This window comes from Candoia aspera, chromosome 4, assembly GCF_035149785.1.
Source record: "Candoia aspera isolate rCanAsp1 chromosome 4, rCanAsp1.hap2, whole genome shotgun sequence".
NCBI classification, from domain to species: domain Eukaryota; kingdom Metazoa; phylum Chordata; class Lepidosauria; order Squamata; family Boidae; genus Candoia; species Candoia aspera.
In genome coordinates this window covers 45,108,613-45,124,969 of record NC_086156.1, presented here as the reverse complement: position 1 = coordinate 45,124,969, position 16,357 = coordinate 45,108,613, and the positions used below count along the sequence as shown (strand labels likewise).

Here is a 16,357-nt window from a genome sequence, read left to right as displayed (position 1 = left end):
ACCATTTCTACTGATGTCCTGGGAAAGGAACCTTGAACATATGAGATAACCCAAACACATTCCAACCCAGCAGCCAACAGATAACAACTCCACGAGATGGAATCCTCCTCCCTTCCCAGATGAAACACGTATCAGCGAAATGTCATGCGAAACGTTACGATGTATCAGCAACATTGGAACGGCGAACATGACAGTCAGTCTCTCTCAGCCCAACCTATTTTGCAGGGTTGTTGTGGGGAAAAAAATGAAAGGTGTCCTTTGTACGGTGCTTTGAGCTCCCATAGAAAAGGTGGGATATAAATTAACTAAATAAATCTATTTGTTCGGTTTTTCACCATTTATAACTTGCAATTCTCTGTCAAACACAACTAACTTGGTCTTCAGAACATTAATTTTCAGTTCCATGCTCCTTGTTGTGTCATATACTCTACTGTAAGTGCAAATCAGCCAACAACATGACATACATGCATATGAAAGTACACCCAGATTGATATCTTCAGCAAACACAACTCTAATGTCACCACAGCACATCATAATCAATTAACCGAAACTATATTAAGCAACTGAGAATGAGCATGCATCATTGTCTTACTCCCCACTCAAAGTTGGATTATTTGCTAAGCAATAAGTGCAGGATATTCTTAAATATAAATGCAAATTAAAAGAAATGATTAAAAAGTATAATCAGCTTATAAAATGAAAGAAAAACAGGAGCAATATTTTGTTATGCTGCACAACTTTGCAAACCAAACATAAAATTAAGAGCACTTCCACACAACACTGGTTCAGCTGTAGAACTCAACTGATTATAGAGGTTCTGCTTTTGACTTGGTGAATCCTTGTGTGGAACTGCCTACAGGCACAAACAAGTGAAATACTGAAAAAAATATTTGGATCGTGTACTTAACAAATATTCTGAGAATAAATCTTTAACACTATTTGAAAACTTACGTTTTTATGATCAGCAAAGCGAAAAAATGATCCTAGTGAACAATAGTTTAATATACATTTCTCCTTGTATAATTATGTGTGTAACACTGCAGATAGCTTGTTGAAACAGGCAGTATTTAGGAATATATTACTTTCTAAAGAACATTTTAATCAAGCAATGTGGTTGATTTAATTCTAGAGGGACTAAAAGCTTAAATGAATTCAACACAATTCCAAATGAAAACTGCTAATATTGCTAACAATTGTCCCCATTATCTGCAGATCTTTCTTGAAATAACCCTTACATTATTGATTTTCTATGTTTGCAGATCAACCTTCTCCATAGGGAAATATCTGTAGATTAGTCAGTAGAAATCCAGGCAGGAGTCCCAATAGTCTAAAGTCCGCAAGTGGGGTAATGGTACTGTAAATTGCTGATCTGAAAATACATTTCCTTTTTTATTCATCAATATATGTATTATGTATCTTTTAATATATGAATTATATAAAGCTGCTCTAAGATCTCCCTGAGTTGTGAGGTGTGTGTTGCATATGGCAGCAAATCTGCCTTTTCATCTTCCCTGCCTCCATGTAGTAGGCTTTGTCCATGAAGAGGATGGTTGCCACCAGCTCAGATTAGTTCTAACAGATGGAGATGGTCACTGACAATAGCTCCACATTCCTTCAGATAAAAATACCTGATGTTGGAAATTGTCAGAAACAAGACAGTGACATAGAAATGCTATTTAAGGCTTTAGAAATTCTATATGTATATATGGCCAACGAAAGTAAAATATTATACAGGTTATATAAAGCTGCTCAAATATCTCCCTAACTAGCCTAAGTTGAGAGGTGTTGCATATGGCAACAAATCTATCTTTTCATCTTTCCTGCCTCCATGTAGTTCATTATTAGCCAAAAGGAAAATTTGTGCTTTGTTATATGCAGATGCTGTTCTTCTTTCATGTACTGGATTGGGTCTGAAACACCTACCTGAGGCACTAGTTAAGTATTGCCAAGAAAATCAATTACAAATTAACTATGAAAGGCTTTTTTTTGGTTACTTTTTGCATATGCAAAACAGCAGATGGGTTTTTGTGTAAGGTATAATTTTAAGGTTAGGTAATCTCAGCAATGTATCTGTATTTGTTTCTCCTTGATGAGCTATGATGGATCTCACTGGGCCAGTCCAAATGTGAGTCATGGTTTCCTTGTAGCAGCTGGTCTTATTCAGAGGGACTTGCTCAGATGGTGATGGAAGGAATTGTTCTTTTGTGCCCCATTGCTCAGACAGGCTGCCTACTCTTTCAGACCCTTGGTGGAGGGGGCCTCTCGATGACCCTACTGGATGCTGGTACTGCCTGCGGACCACAGATGGCTCACTGCAATCTCTGTAACTGTGCTTGTAGGAAAAGCAAATACATGACCTTTATGGGAGAACATTATATGGCCCATATCCTAATACCTCCAGTTCCCATAAATGCAAGGTCCTGTTATTGAAGGTTTCACTAGACTGGAACAGAATTGTTGCTAATAGTGATGTCCACTTGTAGCACTTTTTAGCAGTTTTTTATATTAGGAAATCTGCTACTATCAAGAAACAAAAGGCATGTATGTGCTTGTTTGCAGAACTGGCTTCTTTTCATGTGATTACTGGGAAGATTTTTTTGCATAATATTACTTGCTAAAGTATTCCCTCTGAAATCAGTGCTAAAAACGTCTCTGAATTTAACACAAACAAAACTTGGCTGCATTGGAGTTATTCAGAAAGTCTGAAATGTAATTGATAGACATGCAATGTATATACGTGTCTCTTTCATTTAAGGACTTTATTTTCAGGTTTGGGTTTCTATGACTGCAGCCTTTAAACTCTCACATCATCTATGAACACAATAAAATATGAGAGGTTTTTTTCCCCCTTGATTATCAGTGAAATTTAAAGATACGTGCTGTTCAGCCAATTACGTTCATACATTCTTTTTTCTGATTTTTTTCTTTTTAATGGTATATTAGATGCTCTCACTGGATGCCCAAAGTCATCTCTATATCTCTATATCTTATGAATCTTAAGCAATGGTGGTATGGCGGCAGAACAAAAGCATAGCTAAATGCCTTTCTCGCGCTATTCTAAAAGACAATTTTACTTACACTCAGCAGGTAATGATGGAACCTTCTGTGTGATCCTGGCATGCTGCTGAGTGGAAGACACTGGAGGCTGAATGAGAGGCATTCACTGCTGTGCTGCAAGTTTTTAATTTCCTTAAATGTTGTTCCATGAAAGCTTTTCCCATTTTCCCCATCTACATTTTTATTTGAATTTTTAAATTGCACTCTAAAGTTCACCATCATTAGACTCTAACTTATTATGTGTATTCGTAGGTCTCTTTGTAAAATGACATGAAATCCTATGTATAGAACCATTTTCTTTCCTTTTGTGCTTGTATTTCTTTTGGGTCCATCAGTAAAAGAGAAGATACAAATGCTAAGCCTAATTTGTATGTCTTCTGATACTCTATACTCAAGCTTACAAGAAGGTCCAAATATTACAAAGTTATAATGGGCCCAAGAGTAAAGGGGCAAATCACAAAACTGTTGCTTCTAGAATAAGGTAATAACAATAAGATCTAAGATCTACACATTACCTCCAAACAGTAAGTATACTAACAGTTTTGGGAAATACTGTACAAAATTCAGGTAGTCCTCACTTACCAATGGTAATTGGGATTGGGAACTCCATCATTAAGTGCTGAGGTCATAAGTCAAAAAACCATGTGACTGCACCATTTAGTAATGGCAGTTTCAGCAGTTCTGGTTGCCATCGTTAAGCAAGAATCACACAGGCTGTTAAGCAAGGACCTCATATGACCACGACTTCCTTCTTTTTTTTTAATAGTAATTTTATTAAAGATTACAATTACAACAATAACAACTAATACAAACTGAAAGAATAAAAGAATAAAAAGAAAAAATAGGTGTAGAAAATTAAGAAGAGAGAAAAAATAGAAAGAAAAATAGAAAAGAAAGAATATAGTAAAGAAAAAGAAAAGGAATATATAAAGAAGTGACTTCCTACTTTCATCACAACAAGTATAAACAATTTTAGTAAGTTATCACCTTCTTTTAAAATACAAATGATCTCTTCTTCCCATATTCCATCTCTTACCTATAAACAAATCCATAAAGCCTTGTCATTTCAGTCTCGATATCAACAAAAATCCATTAAAAGCAGAGATAACAACACATCTTTTTTAACCTTGATCAAATAAACCAACTTCACATTCTTTCCTTTTACTTCTAACAATCTTGCTTGTTAGCCCCTTCAAATAATGTTGTAGAACTTGATTTCTTTTCATTTTTTCTTTGTCCCGTCTCACAAACTTCTTCAAAGCTTTAACAAGCCTCTTTTGTCAGTATAGGAAAATTATCCAGGCCACTCTCTTTGTTTGTTATTTGTATAACTCTTTTAATTATTAAGACATCAGCTGGTTTCTTTTGAATGTCCAGTGTAGCATCTTTTTCCATGTCATTCTTGTCAGCCTGATATTTTAAAATCCACTTTCAAATCAGTCTCAATCTTGTCAAGTAAAACTTGTTCCTCTTCCATAACATCTTTTAAACACAGTCTATCTATAAAGGCAGGCACTCGTAAAGTTAACTTGTGGCTCCATTGTTAAAAATATTCTTCAATATGTAAAATGTTAAAATATTTTGCTTCATTCTCTATTTGTAAGTTGAATTTGAATGTTCTTCTCCATTAATTGCAATCTTTAGTTCCTTCTAGTTCCCTCTAGTCTCCAATTTTTAAAGTGTTGTCTTATTTTTCAAAAAAGAATTCAAAACAAAAGCATTTTCCCACAGGAAGGATTCTTTATAATTAATTCCAAAATCTTATTTCAAATTTATCTGGCCCCTTAGTCCATTTGTAACTTTCTAAAATCAAAGTTTTAATCACCCTTTTGCTGTTTATTCCAGAAAAAAAAGTTTTTGAGTCCTTAAACTTGTATTTAAAACTTCTTTTGCTAAGGATTGGAGTAAACCCACCCAGTTCTGTACAACTTGTTGATCTAAAGATTCCTAACAGCTGAAAAGCAGCTCACAAACAATTTCTGAAAGTAATTAGAAAAGGAAGTATGCAAACCCAGTGACCTTTCGAAGGCGCTGACTGCAGTTTGAGCAAGATAGCTATTCCCTTGTCTCCCAGAGCTCTAAACCTGCCGGAGAACACTGTCTTGTCCAAAGAGGAATTACCAAAGAGCTGGTCTACTTGCCAGGTCTTCATTCTGCTGCGGTTGTCAGCTCTGCTTTTTGCCGAGCCATCTTCAGTCTGCCATTTCTTCCCCGGAATTTGAATGTGACCACGACTTCTGACTTCCTGCCAGCTTCCCCATTGACTGCTTGTAGGAAGCTGGCAGGGAAGGTGACAAATTGCAATCACATGACCGCAGAACACTGCGCTGGCCATACGTACAAGGTCAGGTTGTAACTACTTGTTCAGCACCATCGTAAGTTTGAACTGTCGCTGAATGAGTGGTCATTAAATGAGGACCACCTGTAGTCACTAGTTAGATATAAAAGACCTGGAATGCAATTTTATACAGGGTAACTTAGGAGAAAAGTTCACTAATTCTCATTCAATGGACAGATTCATGTAATGTGAGTCATATATTTTGGTATTCGATTCATTCAATTGGTTTTTTAAAAATAATTTGCAAAAAGAATGAACATCTGCAAGTTTTTTGTACTAATTCAATTTGTCACATAAGCTTCCCTAAAATACATTTTTATCAATAAATGTAAATACCCCATTTTATATACATTTTCCTGTAATATACTGTATTCATCCATACTATATACTACATTCTATATACTCTTTTTCATAAATAGTTCACAAATGCAGATCTTTTTTATGACTGCTTTGAGGTAGGAATGCAGTTATTAGAGTACTATTTGTATGGCTGTCATCTATAGATGACAGTATTGGTGAATCATGTCATTCTGCTCTAAAAAACACTATAATAGATTTCTCTTATACAGTATCTTTCTTTCAACTAGTAGAATAAGTTAGTTCTAACAATTGGATTACCAGAAGTTCTCAAAATGGGAAAAATGATAAATTACTTTATGATCTATGTATGTTTATACCCAGATGAACTTCTCCTATTTTGCTTAAATCTTTTAAAATGATATTTTAAATGTTTTAACTTAAAACTACAACTAACAATAAAATCTTTTTCTTTACAATACAAGTGAATACGATTCAGTCAATTCAAACCCACTATATATAAGAAACTAAATAACACATGCTAATAAACTAAGGTTAAAAAATAAATTTAAAAACTGGAAAAAGAAACAAAAGAAAACAATAACATTTAATATATTTTTCTACATGATTGATTAATAATACATTTTTAAGCAAGTTACTGAAGCTCAATTTTTAAACAAGAAATTGAACCCTGATCACATGAAATCACACTGTCCAATCCTTGCTCTTGATAAAGAGCAACTTCAAAGGCTGAGTGTTAATAGATTTCATTATGACAACTCTTTGAGTCCAGTATGTAAATGTCCTTCCAAGGATGCACGATCATCTTTCTTTGCTACAGTTTAAAATGATATATCCAAAACGCTTTCTAAATGGACAAGTTCCAAATTTTGGAAATATAATTTAAGAACATTATCAACACATTAACAGCTTCAAAATTTAACTTCCTTCCAAGAATCTGATTCACTGTAGTAATATATCTAACCAATGACCTACAATGACTAAAGCATATGCTGAAAAGTCACTTGAAATGTATTACATCTGCAACATAAAAAGGACAATAGCCAACCTCTTCCATCCATTGGGCAATCCAATAGAATTGAAAATAATTGTTTTTTTAATTAACTAATTTTTAGGTAATAAACATAATTATAATTTCTTAAAACCTGAGATCATTGGTTTTGTATGAAGGTTATTCCAATACTTTATTCCAAATTCCTTATCTTTCTTATATTATCCACGTTTAGCTTCGTAAAATAAATTTAGTTGTTGATAATATTGGATAGCTGGTTTACTCTCTGTGAAAACTTTCTCCAAAACATTCAAAACTACCAGAGCTTCAGAGGCCACAAAAGCATATTGTCTGAACAAGGAACATAACATATACTGTAGTTTAACTGTATATATTGGTATTCAGCTGTTTCTGGTAGTTATATGCATTTTGTAATCTTTCAAAGTTTTTCAAGCATCATTATTAATTATCTGATTAAGAGTAACTATCCTATTTGCACCCATGTTTTCCAAAAAATGTTTTTTCTGCCATTTTTAAATCTGCCATTTTTAAAATCAGGTGCTGTTGAGAGCTATAGTCAAATTTAAATTTCTTACCCAATAATGTCCAAATATGTGTTACCACTTAAGTGTTGAAAATATCTGAGAGTTTCCACTCTACTGGGAACCAAGTACTTGCCAGGATTTTAAGGGTGCCAAATAATAATTCTCCTTTTCGGCCTAGTACACATTCAATTCATTTTCATTCAATATATTACTAATTAACAAATAGGCCCAATTGTATAATTTGAAAGTAAGAAAATAAGTCTCTATTATCATGCAAAATCTGAAGCTTTAAAAAGAGATCCTTAGTGTTTGACCATTCCGTAAGAAATAAATCATTATCATAAATTTGTTTAAAATACTTGAAATCAGCATAACCAACACTGTCAGTGTATGTATCCATCTTGAAGCCTTATTCATTTTCACTAAATTTATGCTTCCCCACAAACTCAGGTATTTTCTTTCACCTCTTAATTATTGGATATATCATCCCCATCCACCAAACTATTTCTTCGATGGTGCAGAATGGAGGAGGGTCACCTGGAGTTCTACTTGCCAACTCTATTCTACTATTAATATGTACATAAAAGGGTTAAATCTGGAATAGCCAAAGGCTACTCCCTGTCCATGCTAATTACCCACAGTGTTGTTTCTAGTGATTCCGGAAAGTTCTGAAAGTTTTGATATAAAGATACGGAGACAGGTAATGTAGGGTGTTGATGTTGCTTGTCCTGCATGGTATGTGCTTGCTCTGATCTTAATATAGGGATTGACTGGGAGTGTGCTAGGTGCAATCTAAACTGGAAATTACCCACAGTAATTTTCCAATATTACTATCCCCACGTATGTATTTTATACAGCTTAAAATATTCATGTTGGAGTAATAAGAGATTTTCCTTGGAATGATTACTTCCAAATATTTATCAGAGTCTGAAAAATAAACAAGTGCTATTTTTTACTTCCATTTATAGATCTTATTATTAACTGGAAAGTTCTGTAATTAGGACTCTGCAAACTTCAAAAATGATTTAGAAAAAAATTATTTGGACCTAGCACATGCACAGCACCTCTTTCCTCCTTGTTAAAGCAGTCCAGATTTTTTTGGCTTCTGGTCAGCCTGAAAATAATGCCACTGATTTAAGGAATCTACCCATTCAAGTTAATGTGACTTCTGAAGTAGTGGCACCTTTTTTTCAGGGTCACACCAAAGCCTGAGAAAGTTGGTCTGCTTTTGTGAATAGCAGAGACACACTTTGCTTGTGCTCATGCAAAGGTGAAGGTCTTCTTCTAAATCAGTTTGGAAGCACACAAAGCCCTACGACCAGTCTATACAAGCATAGTGGATAGTCTTCTGCTTGGTGACACCATCTCTGAGAGTCAAGAATTAAACTTAGCTGGAGAAAGATACTGATTATCTCAGACAACTTTGAAATCTTGACTATATTGCAAAGAGGTTCTTGGTTCAATTGCTTCATCATAAAAAGCCCTTTAAATAAAATGAAAAATAAAGGTCAAAGAGAGCAAACAACAGAAAAAGCAAAGGTTAGAAATGAATATCTAGAAAAGGATTATTGAATTTGCACTCAGGTAATATGAGCTAATATTAAGTTTTGAGAATTAAAAATGTTCAAAATAATGACGCATACTAGAATATAATAATAACCTAACCGGTTAATGAACTTACTGGAATCTGGGATTTGTTTCATTGTGTATTATTATGGGTTTTGCTCCATTGTCATGCAAAACAAAACCAAAAGTAAATGCTTCAACATCTTTGGCTACTGCTAGTATTTAAATAAGATGACTTACTCCTTCATATGTCTCAGCTTGGTTGTTGCCATAGTATTGTTGAGAGCTCTCAATCCCACAGGTCCCAGTGGAGTCACTTCAGTGAAACTTCCAGTTCCTACAAATTAATGCACAATCTAAGTCAGCTTGCTGTTGTCTGCATTCTGCAGATCCAAAGCATTATGCAAGGGCAAACAAAAAAATAAGCAGCAATTCACCTTGGAAATGCTGTATTAATTAAAGGTAATTAGGTTATTGAATGCACATTAAGTCAACTTGGTTTAACAGATCCAGGAAACAATTATTTTTTGTGGGACAGTATATCCCCAAACAACAAAAGGCTTGTAAAAGAGGCTTCTGGGCATCTTCTACAAAAGCACAAAGAAATCAATTTGTATACACCTCATTTCCTTCAGCAGATATTTATGGAAACAAGTGGTTGTTGCTATTGTTGTTGTTGTTGCCACTACTACTACCTATTCTACTATCTCTTTAATTGGTACTATCTATTATTCCAACAAATAACACAGTCTTTACACTGGGTATATTCTGATTATTCTAACTAAGACCCTAGGAGTCATGGAGGTATTGTCATAGTATGTAGGAAGTTCCAAACAAGATATTTTTGTTAATTATTGCTGGGTAGTAGTAATTGAGTGCATGCAATGGATGATACAATTTGCCAGAGCTATATGTCAGACAGTGGTTAGTGATATTTGAAAATATTGGGCATCTAAATTACAAAAGCTTCAATCCTATGTTCCATGGGCCAAAGGACTCCTTAAATTTCTTTCATATTCCTGAACATGTCAGCAATAGCTTTGTTTGTATCAGTAGACCATATGAAGCTGATGATCCATGCTTAACTTAGTAAGGTACTGTATTTATCTGAAAAGATGACCCCCAATTTCCCCCATCCCAGAAATGATACCCCCCCCAAACAACACCAACAAAACAAAACATTATCATAGTCTCAACAAACCTTCCAAGGCTAATTATTTGGGTGGAGGGAAGGGACTTCCTTTGGATAACTACACCATTTCATCCTATCCAAATAATCCCATGTGGCAACCATAGGACAGTCATGTTTCTAAAGGATGGTTTGTTGTTTATTCATTTAGTCGCTTCCGACTCTTCGTGACTTCATGGACCAGCCCACGCCAGAGCTTCCTGTCGGTCATCAACACCCTCAGCTCCCCCAGGGACAAGTCCGTCACCTCTAGAATATCATCCATCCACCTTGCCCTTGGTCGGCCCCTCTTCCTTTTGCCCTCCACTCTCCCTAGCATCAGCATCTGCTCCAGGGTGTCCTGTCTTCTCATTATGTGGCCAAAGTATTTCAGTTTTGCCTTTAGTATCATTCCCTCAAGTGAGCAGTCTGGCTTGATTTCCTGGAGGATGGACTGGTTTGATCTTCTGGCAGTCCAAGGCACTCTCAGAATATTCCTCCAACACCACAGTTCAAAAGCATCTATCTTCCTTCTCTCAGCCTTCCTTATGGTCCACCTCTCGCAGCCATATGTTACTACAGGGAACACCATTGCTTTAACTATGCAGACCTTCGTTGTCAGTGTGAGGTCTCTGCTCTTAACTATTTTATCGAGATTTGTCATTGCTCTTCTCCCAAGGATTAAGCGTCTTCTGATTTCCTGACTGCAGTCAGCATCTGCAGTAATCTTTGCACCTAGAAATACAAAGTCTTTCACTGCTTCTACATTTTCTCCCTCTATTTGCCAGTTACCAATCAAGCTGGTTGCCATAATCTTGGTTTTTCTGAGGTTTAGCTGCAAGCCAGCTTTTGCGCTTTCTTCTTTCACCTTCATCATAAGGCTCTTCAGTTCCTCTTTGCTTTCAGCCATCAAAATGGTATCATCTGCATATCTGAGATTGTTAATGTTTCTTCCAGCGATTTTAACTCCAGCCTTGGATTCCTCAAACCCAGCACGTCACATGATGTGTTCTGCGTACAAGTTGAATAGGTAGGGTGAGAGTGTATAGCCCTGCCATACTCCTTTCCCAATCTTAAACCAGTCTGTTGTTCCCTGGTCTGTTCTTACTGTTGCTACTTGGTCATTATACAGATTCTTCAGGAGGCATTCAAGATGACTTGGTATCCCCATACCACTAAGAACTTGCCACAATTTGTCATGGTCCACACAGTCAAAGGCTTTAGAATAGTCAATAAAACAGAAATAGATGCTTTTCTGAAACTCCCTGGCTTTTTCCATTATCCAGCGGATATTGGCAATTTGGTCCCGAGTTCCTCTGCCTTTTCTAAACCCAGCTTGTACATCTGGCAATTCTCACTCCATGAATTGCTGAAGTCTACCTTGCAGGATCTTGAGCATTACCTTACTGGCATGTGAAATGAGTGCCACTGTTCGATAATTTGAACATTCTTTCGTGTATGGGGATATAAGTTGATTTTTTCCAATCTGATGGTCATTCCTGTGTTTTCCAAATTTGCTGGCATATAGCATGCATTACCTTGACAGCATCATCTTGCAAGATTTTGAACAGTTCAGCTGGGATGCCGTCGTCTCCTGCTGCCTTGTTATTAGCAATGCTTCTTAAGGCCCATTCAACCTCACTCTTCAGGATGTCTGGCTCTAGCTCACTGACCACACCGTCAGAGCTATCCCCGATATTGTTATCCTTCTTATACAGGTCTTCCGTATATTCTTGCCACCTTTTCTTGATCTCTTCTTCTTCTGTTAGGTCCTTGCCATCTTTGTTTTGGATCATACCCATTTTTGCCTGGAATTTACCTCCCATGTTTCTAATTTTCTGGAAGAGGTCTCTTGTCCTTCCTATTCTATTGTCTTCTTCCACTTCCGCGCATTGCTTGTTTAAAAATAATTCCTTATCTCTTCTGGCTAACCTCTGGAATTTTGCATTTAATTGGGCATATCTCCCCCTATCACTGTTGCCTTTTGCTTTCCTTCTTTCTTGGGCTACTTCTAGTGTCTCAGCAGACAGCCATTTTGCCTTCTTGGTTTTCTCTTTCTTTGGGATGTATTTTGTTGCCGCCTCCTGAACAATGCTGCGAACTTCTGTCCATAGTTCTTCCGGGACCCTATCTACTACGTCCAGTCCCTTACATCTATTCTTCACCTCCACTGCAGATTCCTTAGGAATATTAGTGAGCTCAGATCTAGCTGATCTGTGGGTCTTCCCTAATCTCTTTAGTCTGATCCTAAATTGTGCAATAAGAAGTTCGTGATCTGAACTACAGTCAGCTCCAGGTCTTGTTTTTACCGACTGTATAGATGTCCACCACCTTTAGCTGCAAAGGATGTAGTCAGTCTGATTTCGGTGTTGTCCATCTGGGGAAGTCCATGTATAAAGCTGTCTCTTAGGTTGTTGGAAGAGAGTGTTTGTTATGCAGAGTGAGTTGTCTTGGCAAAATTCTATCAGCCTATGTCCTCCTTCGTTTTGTTCACCCAGGCCATGCTTACTTGTAATTCCAGGTGTCATTTGACTGCCCACCTTAGCATTCCAGTCTCCCGTGATGAAAATAACATCTCTTTTAGGCGTGTTGTCCGGTAGGTGCTGCAGATCCTCATAGAACTGCTCTACTTCAGCTTCTTCAGCACCTGTGGTTGGGGCGTATATTTGGATCACTGTGATGTTAGATGGCTTGCCCTGAATTTGAATTGAGATCATTCTGTCGTTTTTTGGATTGTATTCAAGCACTGCTTTAGCCACTTGACTATTAATTATGAAGGCTACTCCATTTCTTCTGTGGTCCTCTTGTCCACAGTAGTAGATCTGGTGGTCATTTGATGTGAAGTGGCCCATTCCAGTCCATTTCAGTTCACTGATGCCCAAAATGTCTATCTTTAATCTTGACATCTCACCAATAACCACATCCAATTTGCCCTGGCTCATAGATCTTACATTCCAGGTTCCAACTGTGTGTTGATCCTTAGAACATCAGATTCGCCGTTCACCACCAGCACCGTCAGCCGCTAGCCGTCCTTTCGGCTTTTGAGCTAGCTGCGTCATCACGTCTGGGGCTAGTTGAACTCATCCTCTGTTCCTCCCCAGTAGCATTTTGACCATCTTCCGACCTGGGGGTCTCATCTTCCGATGGTATACCGACATATCTCTGGTTGTACTGATCCATTGAGTTTTCACGGCAAGAATACTGGGGTGGGTTGCCATTACCTTCCCCAGGGATCGCATTTAGTCTGACCTCTCTGTCATGACCTTCCCGTCTTGGGTGGCCCTTCACGGTTTAGCTCATGGCATCATTGAGGTGCTCAAGCTCCAGCACCACAACAAGGTAACGATCCTTTGCTGAAGCTAAAGGATGGACTTGTGCCTTATGTTAAAATCAGAATAGAAATAGAAGAAAAAAATAATTGCACTAGGTCTACCATGTCTAGGGTGCAAAAATGCAAACAATCACTAGATGGGAGCAAATTCTAACCCTGGTGGTCATCTAGATTTTTGCAGCCTACAAAATAAATACTGTGTATCTAATCAGACTTTATTAAGTATATTTAATTGTGCTTATGAAATAAGTTCATAGTTGCTCTGGCCTCAACAACCCACAGATAGTAGTTATTTGATAGAGGTAACATTTTGTAAGGTTACTTGGGATTTGTTTTGTAGACTCTGAGGAAGCAGATAGGGCATTCTGTAGCATGAACTCAGCCACTTGTGGGCTAAGTCCATGGCTCTCCAAGCTCCTTAAAGAAGCCAGGGGTAATGTGAATGATTCAGTTTGGGAAGTGATAAACAGATTGGATAGTGTCTGCCTACCTCCCATAAAAGAGGTGGAGAGCTGCATCCTCCTGTGATGGCCATCTTTTGATCCAACTATATTGAACAACTACTGTCCAGTTTCCAATCTCAGCAGCATCTCCATAAGTGCTGGGGAGTGCGCTGCAAATAGGTAGTTATCCACCTCCACTCTAAGAATAGAAGGCTTTTAAAGTTAAACCACGATGCAAAATTAACCTTATGTTACTTCTGCTAAAAAGAGTTCCCAAAGGATTATTACTCCTATTTTAGCTTTATACTGCATCATGTAACATATGTATGTCTGAGAGTGAGAGAAATGAGTAGTTTGAATACTTTTAGACCAGATCTTTGTCCTTCTATCATTAAAATATCCACCATGTTTAATCTGAGTCATCTTTCTTGGTTTTTCTGGGAAGTTGGGCTAAATAAGTAACTTACATTGTTTTGTCCTTCATGTTGATGTTTACCTTAAAAAAATCTTGTTCAGAAATACCACAATATATCCTTCTTTGGTAAGGCATGACCTTAAACATGGTATTTTGTCAAGGGAAGATTTTTAGATGACAGTGGACAGATTATGAAGCTAAATGGGAAAAGCCAGTTTATTTGATCTGATTTTAAAACAATGGTTTCAGTGTTAATCAGATCAAATTGAATGCAACAAAAATATATGTAGTACTATTGCTACATGGAAGGTAGCTGAGGTAGGGCTTTGAACTGTGTAGATTATAGGTATTCTGAAAATATAAAATCTATCTATCTAGATAAATTTCACTTTTATCAGTTAAACAGGGTCAATGGGTGAGATCAGAACAAGTAACCAGACACTTTGGACTCAGCTCTCATAATTTCTATGGGATGCATTAACTAGGAGGGAACAACTGAACATGATACAAACTAAGCACATAACTTCATCATTTTACCATATTGTAGCAGAAGAATAAAAGGTGTTACAGAACTCCAGAAAGTACTCTGGCCACATCCCACAGTACAGGAGGAAGTGTGACAACATAAAGCAGAAATGGGAAACATGTAACCTCTTAATTTTTTTCTGGAGTTCAGCTGTCATCACCTCTGATTGTTGACTATGCTGTGGAAGATGATGGACTTCAAAGTGAAATGTCCTAGAAGAGATTTTTGTTTGGCTAAGATTATTCATTCCCCATGACACAAATCCCATCTCACTAGCATCCATGAATACAGACATGGAATAGAAAGTGACAGAAAAAGAACCATGTACAATAGTAGGAAATATATTAATTGAAGTGGCCTCATTGTTTCAAATGCTACAAGATATGATTCTTAGAAAGCATTCAAAAATTGCATGTTCTGTACTACCTTCTTGATATAAGTCAGGGGTATAGTTCATATAATTACTCCCCGTATATTTTGGAAGTTTCCCCATCTGTCACATTAAAAACTATATTTTGGTGTTAACATCTGGAGAAGCAAAGCAAACTGCATCCAAAGTTTTTATTTTTGACATGTAGCCCTGGGCCTCAAGTTGCATTCCATTGTCCAAAAAATGGGAAATCAGAAGAAATATAGAATAATCATTTATCCCAGCTACATAAAAGCAGAACTGCCAATCCCATTTTCTTATAAATTAAATGGATGCCTATTAACATTTGAAATCCTTTTGGAAAGGCGTCAGGATCCATACCCAAGGCTTTGGGAGACTACAGTTGTAAATACCCATGATAAAGAAATGTTTTATTTCCATGGGATGCTATTGCATTGCTGGTATATTAAAGATGCATTTAAAAAAAGTCTTCCCTAAACTATGCCCCATAAATGTTTTGGGATTACAATTCCCAGAAATGCCAGTCAGAATGATCCAAAAGATACACGTATCCCAACCCTTCTGGACATCACCACATTGGGCAAGGCTGCTTTCTGGCCCTACCAAAAATTAGAAATGTGAACTTTTCCTCTTTGGAGAAAATTCTGCATAATAGATAACAATTCAAAAGCCATTTCATTGATTTAAAGAGAGAGTACAAATGTACTAGCATAGATTTCTGATTAAAGGTTGTGTGGGAAACAATGACATTTTCCTCTCCATCCTCAATGTTTCATCAGCAAATTGAATGCCAAAAATAATTTTCACTAATATTTTGCAACTGACTCATGTAAATGCATACTTAAATTTACATTCACTAAACATATATGACAATAAAAATGATATCATTACAGGTTGCCTGCATGTCTGGATGTAGAATAACTTTTGAAACCATTTGAACAATAAACTTTAGTATGGATTTGATGCAATTTATACCTAATGGTTCCACAACTTGAGAAAGAAGACAAGCATTATCATTTGACCATTCTTTATAACTAAAGTGCTTTGTACTGCAACTTGAGATCAGCCAATATTTCATGAACATTAGCATTTATTAATGTTAATGAACTGAAAGAACCTGTTTCAGCACATTACAAAACACAGTCTGTGAACACTATTTAAATCTCCCAGGCATCAAATAAAATGTTATTTTTGGTTAAAGGGCTTTCTTGAAATTGTTTAACTTAATCCAATTATTATTTATATCTGGAAAGAAGGTTTATATGAAG

The 16,357-nt window shown here is 36.6% G+C and overlaps 1 protein-coding gene across 1 annotated transcript in view; it reads right to left on the bottom strand.

Moving 5' to 3' along the window:
* The window catches only part of NEK11 (NIMA related kinase 11), a 128,584-nt gene that overhangs the window by 16,315 nt on the left and 95,912 nt on the right, over positions 1-16,357 (bottom strand). Inside the window, exon 16 of the mRNA XM_063303983.1 lies at positions 9,056-9,152. Within this exon, the coding sequence (XP_063160053.1) occupies positions 9,056-9,152 (97 nt within the window). The remainder of the gene's footprint in view (positions 1-9,055; positions 9,153-16,357) is intronic.